At 43.4% G+C, this 17,115-nt stretch overlaps 1 protein-coding gene across 1 annotated transcript; it reads right to left on the bottom strand.

The window, feature by feature from the left end:
• Positions 1–304: 304 nt before the first annotated feature.
• rab1ab (RAB1A, member RAS oncogene family b) lies at positions 305–16,583 on the bottom strand. The gene is made up of 6 exons (XM_042065022.1): positions 16,251–16,583; positions 3,063–3,135; positions 2,632–2,727; positions 2,253–2,348; positions 1,835–1,966; positions 305–1,670 (listed from the first exon to the last, which is right to left on the bottom strand). The coding sequence occupies exons 1-6, from the start codon at positions 16,262–16,264 to the stop codon at positions 1,473–1,475; spliced, it is 609 nt and encodes a 202-aa protein (XP_041920956.1). The 5' UTR covers positions 16,265–16,583; the 3' UTR covers positions 305–1,472.
• Between the last annotated feature and the right edge of the window lie 532 nt (positions 16,584–17,115).

Genomic DNA, 17,115 nt, shown 5'->3' with positions numbered 1-17,115 from the left:
GCCCTAAGCAAAATTCTTATCATTCTGGGCCAAATCCTTGGGGTTTCCTATGAAAAGGATGTCTGCCTGAATGTCAGCCTGAGTAGAACGTCTACTTTGTATGGTATTTAACAAACACTAGGTTACTATGGTGACAGCTTTGATTGCCAGACCATCCAAGGCTGGTCATTGGGCAAGACCCTGCACTAAGGAAAACATGGGGACCTCACTTTGCGCTCAGGGCCAGGCTGTAGTAAATTAATTTTAGGTAGGTGTGCTGAAACTGAAGGATTCTAAACAAATAGCTAGATACAATTTTACCAAGTTCCTTTAAAACCGAAATCAGTTGCCTTTATTATGAAAAAAGAGAACATAGTGTTTTATATATGCAATTGTGAAATTGCCACTTGCAATCAAGATATTCCACAGGTTATGGCCAATTTGTCAAACAGATTCTAAATTGGAACAACATATTTGCCATATGAATGTAGAATAAATAATTAAAACACAATCTGTTTTCTACATGTTCCACCAAGAATTGCAGACATATTTAATATCGTACAGTCCGGTAGTACAATATTTATTTAACTTTTTTCCTGTTAAATGTTACATATTGCGCAACAAAATTACAATAGTCTGCAGCCACAAATTAATAGCAAAGATTGAGAGGTAAAACTACTCAGATAATGCATTTAACTACAGAACTAGCAAATCAGATCTTACATATATATACATAATGTTTATGTACATATATATTTCACTAGACTCTTTTTTTAAGTTGGACAGTGAGACACTGTTGTGCAGTTGGTTGACACGCAAATTGGCGATAACACCTTCCAAGGGGACAGAACTACACACGCCGATATAGACAGCAAAAAAAAACAAACAAGAAAAAAAAGAATTTAAAAAAAGACAGGAAAAAAAAAAAAAAGTCACTGAATTTTGACCACAGACCAGCCCTGCAGTGGGAATGCAGTGAGAAAACACATGTTATTCCAGGAAACCTGCACACAGAGAAGATTTCAAACGCTCAGTGGAAAAAAAATGTGTTCTCTCTACAAGGGGTGGAGAGGGGGCCCATGGCGGAAAAAAACAAGTGTGTGAGTGTGTGCGTGTACAGGGCAAGTGGCAGGCTATGGGATGGTACCGTTAATGGATCATAAACCTTACTGAATTCTGTTTGGGGCGGGGGGGGGGCGGCATTTTGTACTGAATCTGTCATTTTACATAACCATTGCTTTTGGTAGTGCGGCTACATACAGCACAAATCAGGCAACTTGTTTTAGTTTTTTTTTCTCTTCTCCTCTCCCTTCTCGCTGCACCTTGTCCTCTTAACATCTGCCTCTTAACATCTTGTCTTGTGGGCATTGTTGCAATTTATTTTTTGTGACATTTCAAGTGGTGGGGGTGAGTGTGTTTTGGGGGGGGGGGGGGGGGGGGGGGCAGGAGACTGGGCCAGAGGAGCTGGGTTTGTGAGCCGGAGACGGGAGGGCTCAACAACAGCCCCCAGACGCAGGCTTCACTGGAGTGCTTGAGATCTTCACGTTGGACTTTTCTGAGCCTCCTGCAGTGGCCCCGGGGCCCATCCTCTTCTTGATCTCCGCAGCCATGGTCATGAAGGCCTGCTCGACATTAGTGGCGTTTTTGGCGCTGGTTTCCAAGAACGGGATGCCCAGGGAGTCTGCAAATTCCTAGGAGGAAGAGGGGAGCAAAGTCATTTGGGAATCACAACGTCATTTGACCTTACGGTAAATACAATAACAGACAAATAATGACAAATGTACTGAAAGTTTAAACAACTTCATCTAAATTCAAATTTTTCAGTTAAAATGATTTATGTTCAAGAGCCTGTTACCTTCGCTGTTGTGTAGTCCACTACTTTCTTTGTTGTTAGGTCACACTTGTTGCCAACCAATAGCTTGTTGACGTTTTCACTGGCATAGCGGTCAATCTCCTGTAGCCACTGTTTAACGTTATTGAAAGACTCCTGTGAGGAGAAAACAAAAAGGTTGTTTTTTAAAAAAAATTATTATCAGGGACTGGTAAACACTTGACTTCCATTAGTCATGACTTCCATTAGTCAAGATTAGGTGAAGACACACAGGTACAAAATGTATTCAAAACATTACTTAAACCGTTTGACTATCTTTTTGTTTAACAAAGTTAGCCAAACGAACCAATAGCACAGTATTCACAAGAATGCTGTTCAATTGGATAGACTATTGTGTAAAATCAAACAGAACCAATGGAATGCACTTGTGTGTTGAACCCACCTGATCTGTAACATCATAGACTACGATAATGCCGTGAGCTCCTCTATAGTAACTGGAGGTTATTGTGCGAAATCGCTCCTGCCCCGCCGTGTCCCACTACAGAGAGAGAGAGAGGACATCATATATAGGAGGTTATTATGACGTTTAGCCTTCAAGGACTCTGGTTTCTCCTTGCAACACAGAAAAAGTGGTTCAGTTCAGTCTTTGTAGAGAGGAAACTACTATTCATGGCATGCACTTGCCCAAGGAAAATTTGGCAATATTTGTAACTGTCCATGGATCTCCAACATGTCCACATTGTAAAAGAGTGATTACATACTGGTTAGCATTGTAAAGATGGAAATTTAACAGACAAGAAAAAGCAATGTAAGGGACTTACGATTTGAAGTTTGATCGTCTTTCCGTCTAACTCTATAGTTCTTATTTTGAAGTCCACACCAATAGTGCTAATGTAGCTCTCTGTGTATGTATCATCCTGAAAAGGAGGGGAGGAAGGAAGTGGGTCAAGGAAAGCTGGGGCTCTGTGCCCTGGAAGCGCAGAGTCACATCCTGCACTGCACGCGCATACACACACTCACTCCAGTCGTTTCGCACAAAGCCCTGGCCTGACTCGGCAAAATCCACTAAACCCTGCCAAATCCTTTCTGTGCGTAACTTCAGAAGAAAAGTCTGTATGTGAGTGTGTGGTCCCACACTAAGCAGGCCTGCACAGGTAAAAGGGCTAACAGCATTGTTATTCATCGTTGACTCACCTAGTGCCTTTAACACACACTAGGCAACATGTAAAGGGAGCACAGCTGGGATACTTACTGCGAATCGGAGGAGGAGGCAGGACTTTCCAACGCCAGAGTCACCAATCAGCAGCAGCTTGAATAAATAGTCACTGAGGAGAGAAAAGAAGAGGAAGGGAGAGAGTATGTGTTAATGAGCATGCTCGCTAAAATAGCTATAAATAACTGTGATCAGTGCGCCTTGACACAGGAAATGGAATCACGAATCATGCTGCCATGACTTCTGGGAGAGTGGACACAGTGACACTGCTTGTGACCCATCCTAATCAATCTGACCCACAATCCAGCGCTGAATCGACACACTGGACCAGAAACCCACAGAGATTAGACATCAAACCCTGCCAGTGTTGAGCAGAATGAATAGGGAGAACAAGGGGTACAAGGCTGACATTCACACAGGGAGAGCACTAGCCTGGGCCCTGCAGGCTCTGGAGTAAGGCCTAGTCATTCACAGTCACGCACCATGACCTACTATAAACTCTAACTGCCATGTGCATCATTATCTACTGCACAACTAACACTTACATAATCCTGGCTTCTCCTCAGACAACAACAAAACAGAAATCTTGACGACTTCCATTCCACACCGGCTAATAACTTTCCCAGCCTTTGTGAGCAAAAAAAAAAAAAAAAAAAAGACAAATAGAACAGAAAGGGTAAAAGAACTATGGACATAGTGATAGTAAAATCAGCACTATGCTTTCCCCTCATGTGACTTCCTGTCTGGGCAGACCTGCATTGTCATATCCCAAGACCACAGTTCATCCTTTAAGGACAGCCCATCCTTTTCCAGTGTATAGTTTTTTTTCCCTCCAAAAGATGCTGAGCTGGCACCACGTACCATTGCCTTCTTGTTAGTGAGAGGTGTGGTGAAGTGCTCAAAGGATCAGACTAGGGCTTGGCAGTTTATTTCAGTTTTTTTTTATATAGTTTGGTGCATTTAGCTAACCAGCTAACAATATATTCCAGCCACGTCTGCGATCCATTCGCCAACAATGTGTCCCTTTTGGTAGAGTTTTCCTTTGTGCATTCACCACCATTAAACAGCTAGGAATAGCCATCTCATATGGTCAGCCACAGTTATCCAGTCAAGATTGACTGATCTAATGAGCACTCAGTCGTGTGTGCACTCACATTTTCCGTGCCGTGGAAAGTGAGTTGTATTATTAACTTTCTGGTGAACTTACTTAGGCACCAGCAACAGGTTTAGATAACTGCAGACTAACTTTGGTTTCAGACAAGTTCAAAGTTACTGCTGCACCACGCACAGCATGAACGTTATAACAGACTAATTAGCCCACTGTGAAGTGCTTCGCCCTTTCATGAGTACATTTACAGGCTTGCTCCTGACAATGCAACAATAAAGATCAAAACAGATAGGACTACTCATATGCATGCTTGCAAACATGCCGAAATAGCTCCATTATACATACATAAAAAAAGTAAATAACAAGAAATCAAAATCAGTTAGCAAATTTCTGCAGTCCAATCAATCCAGTCAAAACAATGTGTTAAATATTGGTGGTTTTACAGAAATGGCTGAGACAGGATGTTTATTTGTGAGAAGACTGAATGTTTCGCCAAATGGTATAGTCAATTAATTGCTCCCCCCATTCAGACACATTTACATCGCAAAGGTGTTTTGGAGAACCCGCCCAGGATGCCCGTATTTGGACTTTCCTGTAGCTGATTTGCTCTCTCCCATCTGACTCCAGACAGATACCTGTGGAGAACTGTTTGTTTAATGTGTATTGTAATTTCGCTATTTCTAACCAAGAGCGTTATGGCTCAGGGAGTTCATGGTCTTGGCTTCACTTTGCAACAATGTGCTGTGCTGTGTGTACAACAGAGCTATCAGAACTCTATTGTTAACATCCAGAATAAAGAACTATTCTTTCGAAAGCCAGTCTCAAGTTTTACCTGCTTTTAACTACACTTTTACCTGCTTTTAACTACACATTAACAAATGTTACAGTGAAGGAGACATCTGTGTTTACGTTCCCACTCGAGCTCTCCCGGATACAGCGTGTGACGTCATCCACTCCACAATCGCAAGGCTTCAAACCCAACACACACTGACGCCTTTTTTGTGATCTCTGGCGACTTCAATCACATAACACTGGATTCCACACTCACTAATTTCTACCAGTATGTTGACTGCCCTACAAGGAAAAACAGGACAATAGACCTCATGTATGCAAACCTGAGGGATGCATACAGCGCAAACCCCCTCCCCCCACTGGGAAAGTCAGACCACAACCTCATTCATCTCCAGCCAATGTACAAGTCCAAAGTACAGAGGCAACCAGTTGCCACACGCACCATCAGGAAGTGGACACCTGAAGCGGATGAGGCTCTGAGAGACTGCTTCGAGTGCACTGACTGGAGTGTGTTACAGAATGGAGAGGACTTAAGAGGTCACACAGTGCACAACTGACTACCTGAACTTCTGCATGGACATGGTTGTTCCCACCAGAACTGTACGCTGCTTTCCCAACAACAACCCTTGGATAACCAGCAATGTCAAGACCCTTCTTAACAGGAAAAAGATGGCGTTCAGAGAGGGGAACATGGCAGAGCTGAGGCACGTGCAAGGGGAACTCAAATTCAAGCTGAAGGAGGCTAAGGAGGACTACAGAAGGAAGGTGGAACAGAAGTTGCAGGAAAACAACTTGAAGAAGACATGGGACTGCATGAAGGTTATCACTGGCCTGAAGAAGAACAGCAGCTCTGTGGAGGGGGACCTGGACAGGGCGAACCAGTTGAACCACTTCTACAACAGGTTTGACTGCACTGCTCCAGCTCCAATGGCGGTGGTCTGTCCACCATCCCCCACCCCCTCAATACCAGTGCAACACTAACCTCCATCATCACAGGCTATCGTACCCCCACCATCACTGGATTTTGCACCCCTCCCCCACATGGCGATCACGAACAATGAGGTGACAACGACTTCAGTCAACAGCCATCAGACACACAGATCCCAGATGCACCCCTCCCCCTCCCCTCACACCCCTCACCATTACAACAGATCAAGTGACAGCCCAACTAAAGAAATTGCGCAGCAATAAAGCAGCGGGGCCTGACAGACTGTGTCCAAGGCTACTCAAGGCCTGTGCTGCTGAACTGGGGAGCCACTGAAGCACATCTTCAATTTGAGCCTACGCCTTGGACAAGTTCCAACACTGTGGAAGACATCATGTCTCACCCCTGTCCCTAAGAAGCCACACCCTAGTGAGCTTAATGACTACAGACCTGTCACTCTTACATCACATGTAATGAAGACAATGGAGCGATTGGTCTTAGGTATGCTCAGACCCCAGGTACGCCATGCACTAGACCCGTTACAGTTTGCATACCAGGAGAAAGTGGGCGTGGACGATGCCATCACTTATCTTCTACACAGGACACATTCCCACCTAGACAAGGGGAAAAGTGCTGTGAGAATCATGTTCTTTGATTTCTCAAGTGCTTTTAACACCATCCAACCCCTCAGATTGGGAGACAAGCTCTTGCAGATGGGTGTGGATGCTCACCTGGTAACCTGGATTACAGATTACCTGACCGAGCGACCACAGTTCGTCAGACTGAATAACTGTCTCTCTGACACTGTGATCAGCAGCACCGGAGCGCCACAGGGAACTGTGCTCTCTCCATTCCTGTTCACCCTGTACACATCTGACTTCTGCTACAACACCGAGTCATGCCACATGCAGAAGTTTTCTGATGATACTGCAATTGTGGGGTGTATCAGGAACGGGCAGGAGGAGGAGTACAGGAGCCTGGTGGAGGACTTGGTGGAGGACTTGCAATGTTGCAAACTCAATCATCTTCAACTCAACACTTCAAAGACCAAGGACAAGGAGATGGTGGTGGATTTCCGCAGGTCTAAGCCCACTCTGCTACCAGTCCACATTGATGGGGTCAATGTGAAGGTGGTAAGCACCTACAAGTATCTGGGTCTCCACCTGGACAATAAACTGGACTGGTCAGCCAACACTAACACTAATGCACTCTACAAGAAAGGGCAGAGCAGGCTGTAATTCCTGAGGAGGCTGCGGCCCTTCAATGTGTGCAGCAAGCTCCTCAGGATGTTCTACCAGTCTGTTGTTGCCAGCGTTCTCTTCTATGCAATAGTATGCTGGGGAGGAAGCACAAGGAAGAAGGATGCGGGGTGAATTGACAGGCTGGTAAGGAAAGCTGGCTCTGTAGTGGGAGCTGAACTGGAGTGCATCACTTCACTATCTGACAAAAGGACCCTGAACAAACTGATCAACATCTTGGACAATGAGTGTCACCCACTCCACAGCACTATTGTTAAGCAGAAGAGCCTGATCAGCTGGAGACTTCGCTCACAGACAGACAGACTGAGAAAGTAATTTGTCCCCAGGGCCATTGAACTGTTCAATGCTTCACTTAAGGGAAGAGGAGAGATAGACTTCTCTGCATAGTCTGTCTGCCTCTTCACCCCCTCCATGTTTGGATACTGTCTGTCCACTAGCCACTTTTACCACTGTCTTTCTGCCTCACTGTTTGCCTGCTATATTAGCACATATGCATAACCCCTCCCTCCATGCCACAGCCGAACTGTGGCCACACTTATACCTTTTCTTAAAATAGTTAAATATATAAACTTTATTTCTGCATTGTTGCACTTACTCATTTGCACCATCACCATGACCACTATCACCATTGCACTATCACCATGATACTCATTCACACAGAGCAGCTTACCTTACCTTACTATGCACAGAGAATCACAGGCTCAGTCCCTGCCTCAGTCATTGCAAGCGCCTCTGATTGATTAATCACCACTATGTGGATACTGTTTTTAGAATTGATTTAGATTAAGTGTTAGTTAGTATAATTTGTATTATAGTATATTCTTTATCTTCTACTGTCCTTATTGCTTAGTTGTGTTTTTATATTATATACTTTAATGACTTTTTCTGCTGTTAAAGAATGTGTATGTGTTGTCTGTATGCTGCTGAGACCTTGAATTTCCCCTGGGGATCAATAAAGTATCTATCTATCTATCTATCTATCTATCTATCTTCTCAGAGATTCTGAATTTGGCCTATATCGCCCAGCCCTATATCTGACCTGAACCAACAGACAATAGCCTCACCCTGCATACAAGCCTGAAAGGAAGAAAAAAAAGAGAAAGCCTGACTGATTTGTTACCCACAATGGCATCAATGGGATGAGTTTGGAGGGCTGCGGCGTAATACTCTTGGTAATTTAAAGTAAATGTGAAGGTGCTCTTCTTTGTGCGTTTCTTTGAAGCGTTTTGTCATTGCATAGTCACAATTTCCTGTTTTTGTGGCATATCTGTGCTCAGCTAAGCGGTCCTGTAGCCGTCTTTTTGTGCGCCCCACATAGAAAGCGTCGCATAGAGAACATTGTAAAATATAGACGACAAATGTGCTCTTACAATTTATGAAATGGTTAGTAACAAATGTGTGTAGTGTTACTGGGTGGGTGAACCCTTTAGACTTAGATACCAAATGACAGATTTTACAATGCCCACATTTAAATGTACCGTTGGGGTAACCAAGTGGATTTCTCCTTAGCTGGCAAATAACTGTGCACCAGTCTATCACCCAATGAAGGTGCCCTTCTGAAGGAGAAAATAGGGGGCTCCTCAAAGATATTATTCAACGAGTCATCACATTTTAGGAGATTCCAATTATTTTTAATTACATTGTGCATGGAATACGCGTCTGTGCTGTAGCGCGTCGAGAAGAAAACCCTATCATTTTTAGCAGAAGTAGGCCTCCTAATGAGCAGACAGTTTCGTTCGATCGAGCTAGCCCTCTCCAGGGCTGTATAGAACTTTAGAGGAGTAGCCCCTTTGTCTGAAGCGATTATACAACTCTACACTCTTCCTGTCAAAATCTTGTGCATTATCGCAGATCCGACGTAGTCTCTGAAATTGTCCGACCGGGATGTTCCTAATTAGTGTAGGTGAATGGAAACTTTTTGCATGTGGCAACGTGTTTTTATGTGCCACCTTCCTAAATATTGTGTAAAAATAGTGTAGATTAGGGATGGCGAAATTTTAAAAAAATCTTAACCGGCCACTGAGCCTCATTAACCGGTTAAAGTCGGTCATCGAAAATTCTATAACTGCCATTTATGATACCCGTGTCCTGTCGCGCGTCTTTCTCTGCCCGTGAAACAAGTTATCCCCCCATTTTAGAATGATTAGGCTCCCGTCACACAATGTTAGTTTGTGCCCTTTGTATTATACATTTTCCCCAATCATTGTCCACTACTTGTGGAGGAATAAGGATTTTGTTTTGGGGAGAAAAATAATTGCTTTCCCTGCGCACAGGCACACATTACGCACAACGTCGACCTTCCATGCAACGTGGCACCGAGCTTGGGCTATAAAAAGGTCACGTTACAAAGTCACAAACAGAACGCTACATTTGGTGGTGTTACAGGAAAGTATATTAACCAACGTCTTCGTAAAAAAACTTTCCGATTGCCAACAGCCTCTGTAGCCTGCTGCACAAAATCCTTTGCAATAAGTTCCTGTCGTGGTTGCGCTTAATAAATTCCGCCGTGGGATAGCTCATGCTCACATTTATCATTTTTAGATATTGAGTGATCATATCGCCCCATACAATACAACACCAATAACACGTGTGTGCACAGTGTAATAACAGACGCTGGCTGGCATTCAGGAGCTTTAAAAATAGTGTTTGGTTTTTTTTTTAACCGAAAATTTTAACCGGTCAACGTTGATTCGGTCAACCACCGGTTAAACGGCTACCGGTTAACATCCCTAGTGTAGATACCCCTGGATATCCTTATAAATCAAGATCAAGGAAATGTATTCTATCTTTATCAAAATCCAGGGATAGTTTAATATTGGAATTCGCTGCATTTAAGTATCGATGAAACGCCAATAATTCATTTTTTGTACCACTCCATCACAAGATTACATCGTCAATAAATCTAGCCCACCATATGATCTTATCCCTAAAGACATTGCAATCGTTAAATACGACGTCTTCTTCCCATTTCTCCATGAACAAGCCCGCATACGATGGGCTAAAGCACGACCCCATTGCGCAGCCTTTGATTTGCTTAAAAAGTTTATCCTGAAATAAAAAAACACATTGTTATTTAATGTCCATTCAGTTAGCTCCACCAAAAAATCAGTGGGGGGGCTGTGTGGGTGTGGGCGTTTGTCAAGGAAGTGTCTTAGGGCTATAAGGCCTTGGTTGTGATCAATGTTTGTGTACAGGGCCTCCACATCCATAGTCACCAGAAGCGCGTCAGGACCGATGAAGTTATGGTCCCTAATTTTGCAAAGCACATCCGTTGTGTCCTGTATATACGCTGGAAGAGATGGAAGAAGCGGTTTAATGAAAAAGTCCACATATTTAGAAATGGGTTCCATAAGAGTGTCATTTCCCGAGATCACTGGTCTCCCAGGTGGGTTTGTCATGTTCTTGTGTACCTTTGGTAAGAGGTAAAAGGATGCCATCCGAGGATGGGGTTTAAATAGAAACTCCAGTTCTTGCGTAGATATAAGGTCTTCATCCCTGGCTGTAGTGAGTATTTGTTGAAGCTCCTTTACTAGTGTTTCTATTGGATTGCTCTTTAGAGGGACATAGAAAGTTGTATATTCCAACTGTCAATGGGCCTCTTCAATATATTGCTCATAACCCCATACAACTACCGCTCCTCCTTTATCCGCCCTTTTAATTATGATGTTATCATTTTCCGTTAGCTCTTTAAGCGCCTCTCGTTTGTCCCTTGTCAGATTAGGTTGACATTGGAAAAATTATAACAAAGAGAAACGCACAATCTCGTAGTTGACCTTCTTCTCAAATGTCTCCAAAGTAGCTTTCTGCACTCTGGGGCAGAATTGTGACTTTGGTTTAAAAGGAGTAAGCGACTTAGATATGTCAGATGTGGGTGGCCGTGCCTGATTAAGTTTATACCAAGCCTTAAGGTGTACGCTTCTATAAAACCTAAATAGGTCAATCTTAATATCAAAGTCAGTGGAGGAGCTGATAGGGGAAAACGTTAAGCCTTGAGAGTACTTTAATTTGTGTATCAGAAAGGGAGGTACCCGATAGGTTGATCACCATGTCCGTTTCTGCATCCGTGTGGGGTAATTGTGTGGCGGATTTCTTACGTCCCCTTCTCGTCCTTGTTTTCTTCCGTTTTTTCTCTGTTGTTTGTTTTCCCCCCCATTGCTGAGGGGTTGACCGTTTCCCGAAGACTCTCCCATCGGAGCGCGGCCTTGTGTAGGTCCATCCTGGTCCTCTTCCTCGCTGGTGAAGTTAAAGGATACCGTGCGTGCGCCTCTTCTATGCGGCCCTTGGTCAAGTGGAGCTCTAAATCTCTGCCATAAATAAACTTTATTCTCTTTGTAATCCTTTTGATCGCGTTTAAATTTACGAAGTTTCTCCTGTTTCAGTTGTTCTTTAAATTTCATCAGACTTGAGCTTAGTCCAAGAGGTCGTAATTTCAATACTTTGTATTTCCTCCAATTTCTTATTTACTTGTTCAATCTCTTGCTGGATAACGGCTTTATCCTTTTTGGCTTCTTCGATCATAAGGAGCATCAAGTCAAAAGAGCTAAGAATGGCTTCTACTAAGAATTTACTAAGAATGGCTTCCCATTTAGTCTTGAAATCTTCATTGTCTTTGGAACCCACTATCGGGAATTTCTTAATTCTAAGGCCGCGTGGGATAAGTCCTTTCCTCCAGTAGTCCGAGAGCGTAATTGAGTTCAAGTCCAATTTAATATTCTTTTCCTTCAAACGTTTGAGATCGTGGAGTAGATGTCGATGATCCATGTTCTCCTGTGGAGCAGTAGTTTCCTCATCAAGTAAAGAAGCACTGGTAATAATCCGTTTTTCTTCATCTTCGGAGTACGCAAATGTCGTCGCCATGCTCATGCGAAATGGCATCACTCAAGATCAAGATACAAACAAAGAATTTCAAAATGCCCCACATAACATGAGAAACACAATAATTAAGCTAAGCCTCAACAACTCAGCAGTGCATGTTTAATATTTCGCCTCTTTCCGCTCAAGTCTGCTGCCCCCACCGCTACAGCTTGTGGCTGTCGGAGCGGATCCGTACAGTTCGGTTCCTGAAGCAGACCAGAGATTAAAGAGTGGAGTTGGACCTGGGAGCGAACAAGCGAGCAAGCAGGCTGGCGCTGGAGCGAGAGGGGGTGAGGGGCTTATTTCTGAGCGAAACCAAACATAAGCTCATTAAACGGATCCGTGCTGGTGGAGATGGGTAGAAGCCTTGGTCTAGCTGAACTTGGCTGAAGGTCACCATAGACCTGAGACTCTCTTCCCTGGTCAACATAGAAAGGAAGGGAAAAGCCCTGGCAAGCACAGGCAAAAAGACAGCACTGGGCATGACGCATCATGCCAACATTTCTTATGGCACCTCATTAGACTACTAGTATGTAGCTGTATCAATTCTTAGCCTATTAAATGAGAATTTATTTTTTGAAGAGGCTATTCCTTCCCCTGTGGTGAAAATCAGCAGTCATGTGTAATCAGTGATAGTGGCAATCAGAATTCTTTGATCAGAAAAAGATAAAAGGATGACTGAGGGGAATGAAAGGGTTCAGGGCATTGGAGAAATGGGCGACCTATTCTCATTATGATTCTGTGATTCTGACACCATGACTAACCTAGCCTACATCACATAACCTAGCCTTCGGCCTACATCACAAGGCCAAAATCATGACAGCCTGATTACAAACAAAATACAACACTCCCCTTTAGCCAAAAGATATCTCCATTTGGTTTAGACCTAACTTTAATCACCTTAACAGCTGGGATTACCACCACTACCAAGATGTGGGAAGACTAGGCGGCAATACGTCTTGAAAACAATTAGTTAAATCCTGAGACACAGAACACAAAAAGCTTCAACTATCACACCATTCAGATATGGCATCCTGAAGTGGGCGTACTATTAAGCACTTGTTAGAGCAGTTTGCACCTGCTAGAACCTGCCCAGGTCAGGTTTCTACGTATTAGAAACAAACTGTAGAGGAAAGACACAATTCCTGACGTGCAAAATCCTGGTTGACCGTAGTTAGCCATCGAAGTGACAGGGTTCAACTCAGACCATTTATGGCACCGAGTCTGACAATCTGAAGTGCTATGAATTACTATAAGGAAGACTTGCAGTACCTTTCCTACATTTAATTGGTCAGTTAAACCCATCACAAACTTAAGTGATCCCTAAAAACGTTTATTGTTATAGACCTCTAAATCTTTTTCCTATAGTCTAATTCAACACTGTAACCTGTAGCTACATTTCACTCTCGGAACCATCCCTCTTTCTGCCTCATTCAGAATGACCCTAACAGGCCTTCAATGTTAAACAAAACATTTAAATGCCTACCTGCTACAATAGACCATACCTGTTGGGCAGTAAGACTATGAGGCTATTGTCCACCATTAACATTACACAGCTGTATCCATGGCAAAGAACAAACACAGAGGACAGTCTTCAGCGATACCCCCACCCACTCCCCCATCCGTCCTCCACTGCCCTACCATGTCAACCTGCAGTGGGCCAGCATAGCTGTTTATTGAATACTACTCCATACACAGCGGCCCAACACAGGGGGAAATTCGAGTAAGCCGATTAAGCATTCCATTGAAGGTGGGGGTGGAGCGGGGGCCCCCCCATCACCCCGAGTGCCCAGCACTTCGAGCCTCCGACCCACCTTGCCACTGCTCCACAAAAATGGAGCCTCAAGGCAAGAGACCCGCCTCTAAATAGAGTTGCAGCTTGCCACCATGGATGCCCACCCGGTCCGGGTGTCGTCTGAGAGGCCTGGTTGCTTCCTGACTTCCCCCTGTTCCCATTGTAATGAATTCCAGTCATGCTCCCTTCATTAGCCCAGCTCACGCTGGACAATGAGCTGCCCTGTGTACACACGCCGCCCTACGGACAGATTCAGCGCTTCCCTAACCAATCTCCATGACCCACCAACCTCCAGGGATTTCCAAACACTATCTAGGACACGTTTGAGCCAAGCAGAGGCTTTTTCTAGTGTGTTCTTGAACACAAAGTAGAATTTTCCACATAACAGTGCAACATTCACCAATCTCCGGAGAGGTCAAACACTAAGTTCTTGCATTTTTGCCACCTTCTACACAGATAAGAGACAAACTGAGGGAAGGCCAGACATTTTCAGGAGATTAAAAAAAAGTGGCCACTGAGGCATCTAGAGCATTTGGCCCTTCTGCCAGCTCTAAGTGAACACAGCACACAGGTCATCCACCCACAGAAGTGGGATGTAGTTGTGAGGAAGGAATCAGAGTATACGACTTCAGCAGTATAAGGATTCTGACAATGCTGAGTGTGAGCATAGCAGTTGCGTGTCCAAACTTTGGGCACAGAAGAAGAAGAAATGCGAAGACAGAACATTGTGCAAGCACAAAAGTACACAATGTCTGTGGCAAGAATCAAAGTTAAACTCCACGTGTAAATACCTCTGTAGAACAAAGAAAACTAACACACAATGGCAAACAGGGGCAGTAGGAAAAACTGCTGATATTATGAGATGATGTCGACATATCAGCAAGATCATACCTGTTGAATGTAGGCTACTGACAACGAAAAGTATTAAAAATATATATTTATGATAACACTGACTAAATCAGTAGATTCACTTTGAAGAAAAACAACAACTGTGGGGATAGGAATTAAGCACACCAACATTTAAAACCGAGAGTAGACTGTTAGCCAATGACCATTACTTGGCAGCAAACAATTAACGTCTAATTTCACTAACTACACTACCACTATAGTCCATGTTAATAAATTGACAATAATACAAAAAACATCAAACAGCACTTTGGCAGGAAAAAAAGAGTTAAGACTCAAAATGTCTGAAAACATGGGTTGGACTCCTGTGTTTCAGTAGTAGCTGAGGCAGTGTTGTAAGCAGCATGTCACATGGCATGTGACCTACACATGACTGACTCACAACTTCAGCGGATGGGTGTCTCCTGGACGTCGACTTACACTTGCCTGTGATGGCAAAGCAATCATTTAACAAATGTAGCCTAGCCTATCCCTTGGGCTAAACTTCTACTCCAGGCAAACATCAGCCAAGATCTCACTGACCGAGTAACAGCTGAGAATTTATACCGGAAAAACATACTAGTTTTGCCCTAAATAAGATGAACTGCTACAGGACCAACAATTTTGAGGCATCAACCTCTAACAGTGCAGTTAGGCTACCTCTGTAAGTGGCTTTAAAATCAACAGCCAGGTGAACATCCGGGTTGTCAAACAGATGAAAGAAATATAGAGGCAGGTGCTTATTAGTATTAAACTGAAAACTACAATGGCTCTACAACTCAGACTTGCCACAGCAGTGGGGAAAGTGAGAAGAAGTGGTGCTGTAAATGTGATCGTATCAATATAGTTAGGCATATCACTTGGACTTGGTTGGTCGTATGAGCCATCTGTAAAGGATCAAATTTGTCATACGTTGACGGCCTATTTCTGCCCAAAGCATGTGTGTCAGATAGTAAAAAAACATGTCAGCTGTATAATAGCAACCTTTACATTATATATTGAACGACCATGTAATGTCCTATAAATCGAAATTAACTGACTGAAGAAAGACTGACTAACAGCACAGAACTAATGTCACACATATCCAGCTAACTATCGCCTATGTAGGATGACCAACTAGTAACTAAAACTGCTGCCGGGATTGTTTAACTGTTGCATGTTGTTGACAATATTCTTACACTGTGCAGCTCAATATTCTGAAAACATCGGTTCCGAAGGTGTGAACTAAAACCAAACCATTCGTCTCGGTAGGACATTGGAACACCACTTTACAAAACCGGGGATGGAATGATTTTTCGCCGGGGCTAGTTTGCTAGCTTGCTAAATAACCTTACAATAGCACCTGTAACGTACTATTACATAATTGCAAAGTGCCAAAATATATACACCACATACAATGTTAACAAACCTACGTGGATCAAAATGTAATTCTAGGTCGCTAGCATTGTATGTGCTTTTGACATAAAGACAATAACCCGATACCTAGCTAGAGTAGGCAGCTTTCGATAGTAACGTTAATGCTAACAGGGTATGAAACCCCTTTTGCCGTTGACTGTCAACTGGAAACAGGGAGCGCTATGCTAAGATACACCGCTGCATTTCTACTTACTATTCAGGATTCATCGTGGCTTGACACTGTTAAACCACTCTTCTTATAAGATGAGACTCCCTTTAGATTTGATGAACAACAGAAGCGCCGCGTTTAACAGATTTAAAAAGTAACTAGAGACTAGCTACTCCCCCAGACCCAAGGCGGCTAGTCGTCTGAACCCAAAATGGCTGCCACTTCAACCAGGAAATAGAGACGCTTCAACTGGGCTGCTTTACAACGGCGTAAGCCATCCACGTCATACCAGTTACTGGAAGTTGTAGTCCTACATAAAGCAATGCTGGTTGCTTCAGGTGACTCTGTATCCTGTGTAAACTACATCGCCCTATCATCAATTCGCATACACCGGCGTTATGCGATGTTTTAACGCCTCGTTCGCTTCGGCCACAACCCTCTCTACTGTCAAAAAAAGAACAAATTACGTCATTAGTGAAACGTGGCATAACGTTGGCACGGATTTTGAGCCAGCAAAATCAATAATTATATGGCTGTTTGATTGCTCATATTTTTGATCTGTCTTAGGGACATGTCTGTGTGATGTTCTAAATATGGCTACTGTTTTATGTTATTGTGCCACTAAAGTGGCCTAAGATGTTCAGTCGCCTGTCGCCTATTTTAAAATGATTTTGTTTTGAACTGTAGGCCTATCTGTTATAACTGTGATGGTCCACTGAAACTTCTCGAATGCTTGTCGGACTATGTCACACGTCACACGAGACTGATGTGTTTGAGACTGATGATTCACGATTGACTCAGTGTCGAGTTGATTATCTGGGTGAGCAGGAGTTAAGTTCAACCACGTCAGCTAATTTGACAATAAGAATAAGCATTACGAAAAGAGTAGGCTAATTGTAGTAGGTTTATA

This window comes from Alosa sapidissima, chromosome 16 (genome assembly GCF_018492685.1).
Source record: "Alosa sapidissima isolate fAloSap1 chromosome 16, fAloSap1.pri, whole genome shotgun sequence".
Lineage (NCBI taxonomy): Eukaryota > Metazoa > Chordata > Actinopteri > Clupeiformes > Clupeidae > Alosa > Alosa sapidissima.
Note: the sequence above shows the minus strand (reverse complement) of the source record. Positions and strands in the feature narration are given on the sequence as shown.

Excerpts from the sequence above, each read along its gene's own strand:
- rab1ab (XM_042065022.1), bottom strand. Across the intron at positions 2,349-2,631 it reads AGACGATCAAACTTCAAATC|TGGGACACGGCGGGGCAGGA; the intron begins GTAAGTCCCTTA and ends CTCTCTCTGTAG. Across the intron at positions 1,967-2,252 it reads TCTATGATGTTACAGATCAG|GAGTCTTTCAATAACGTTAA; the intron begins GTGGGTTCAACA and ends TTCTCCTCACAG.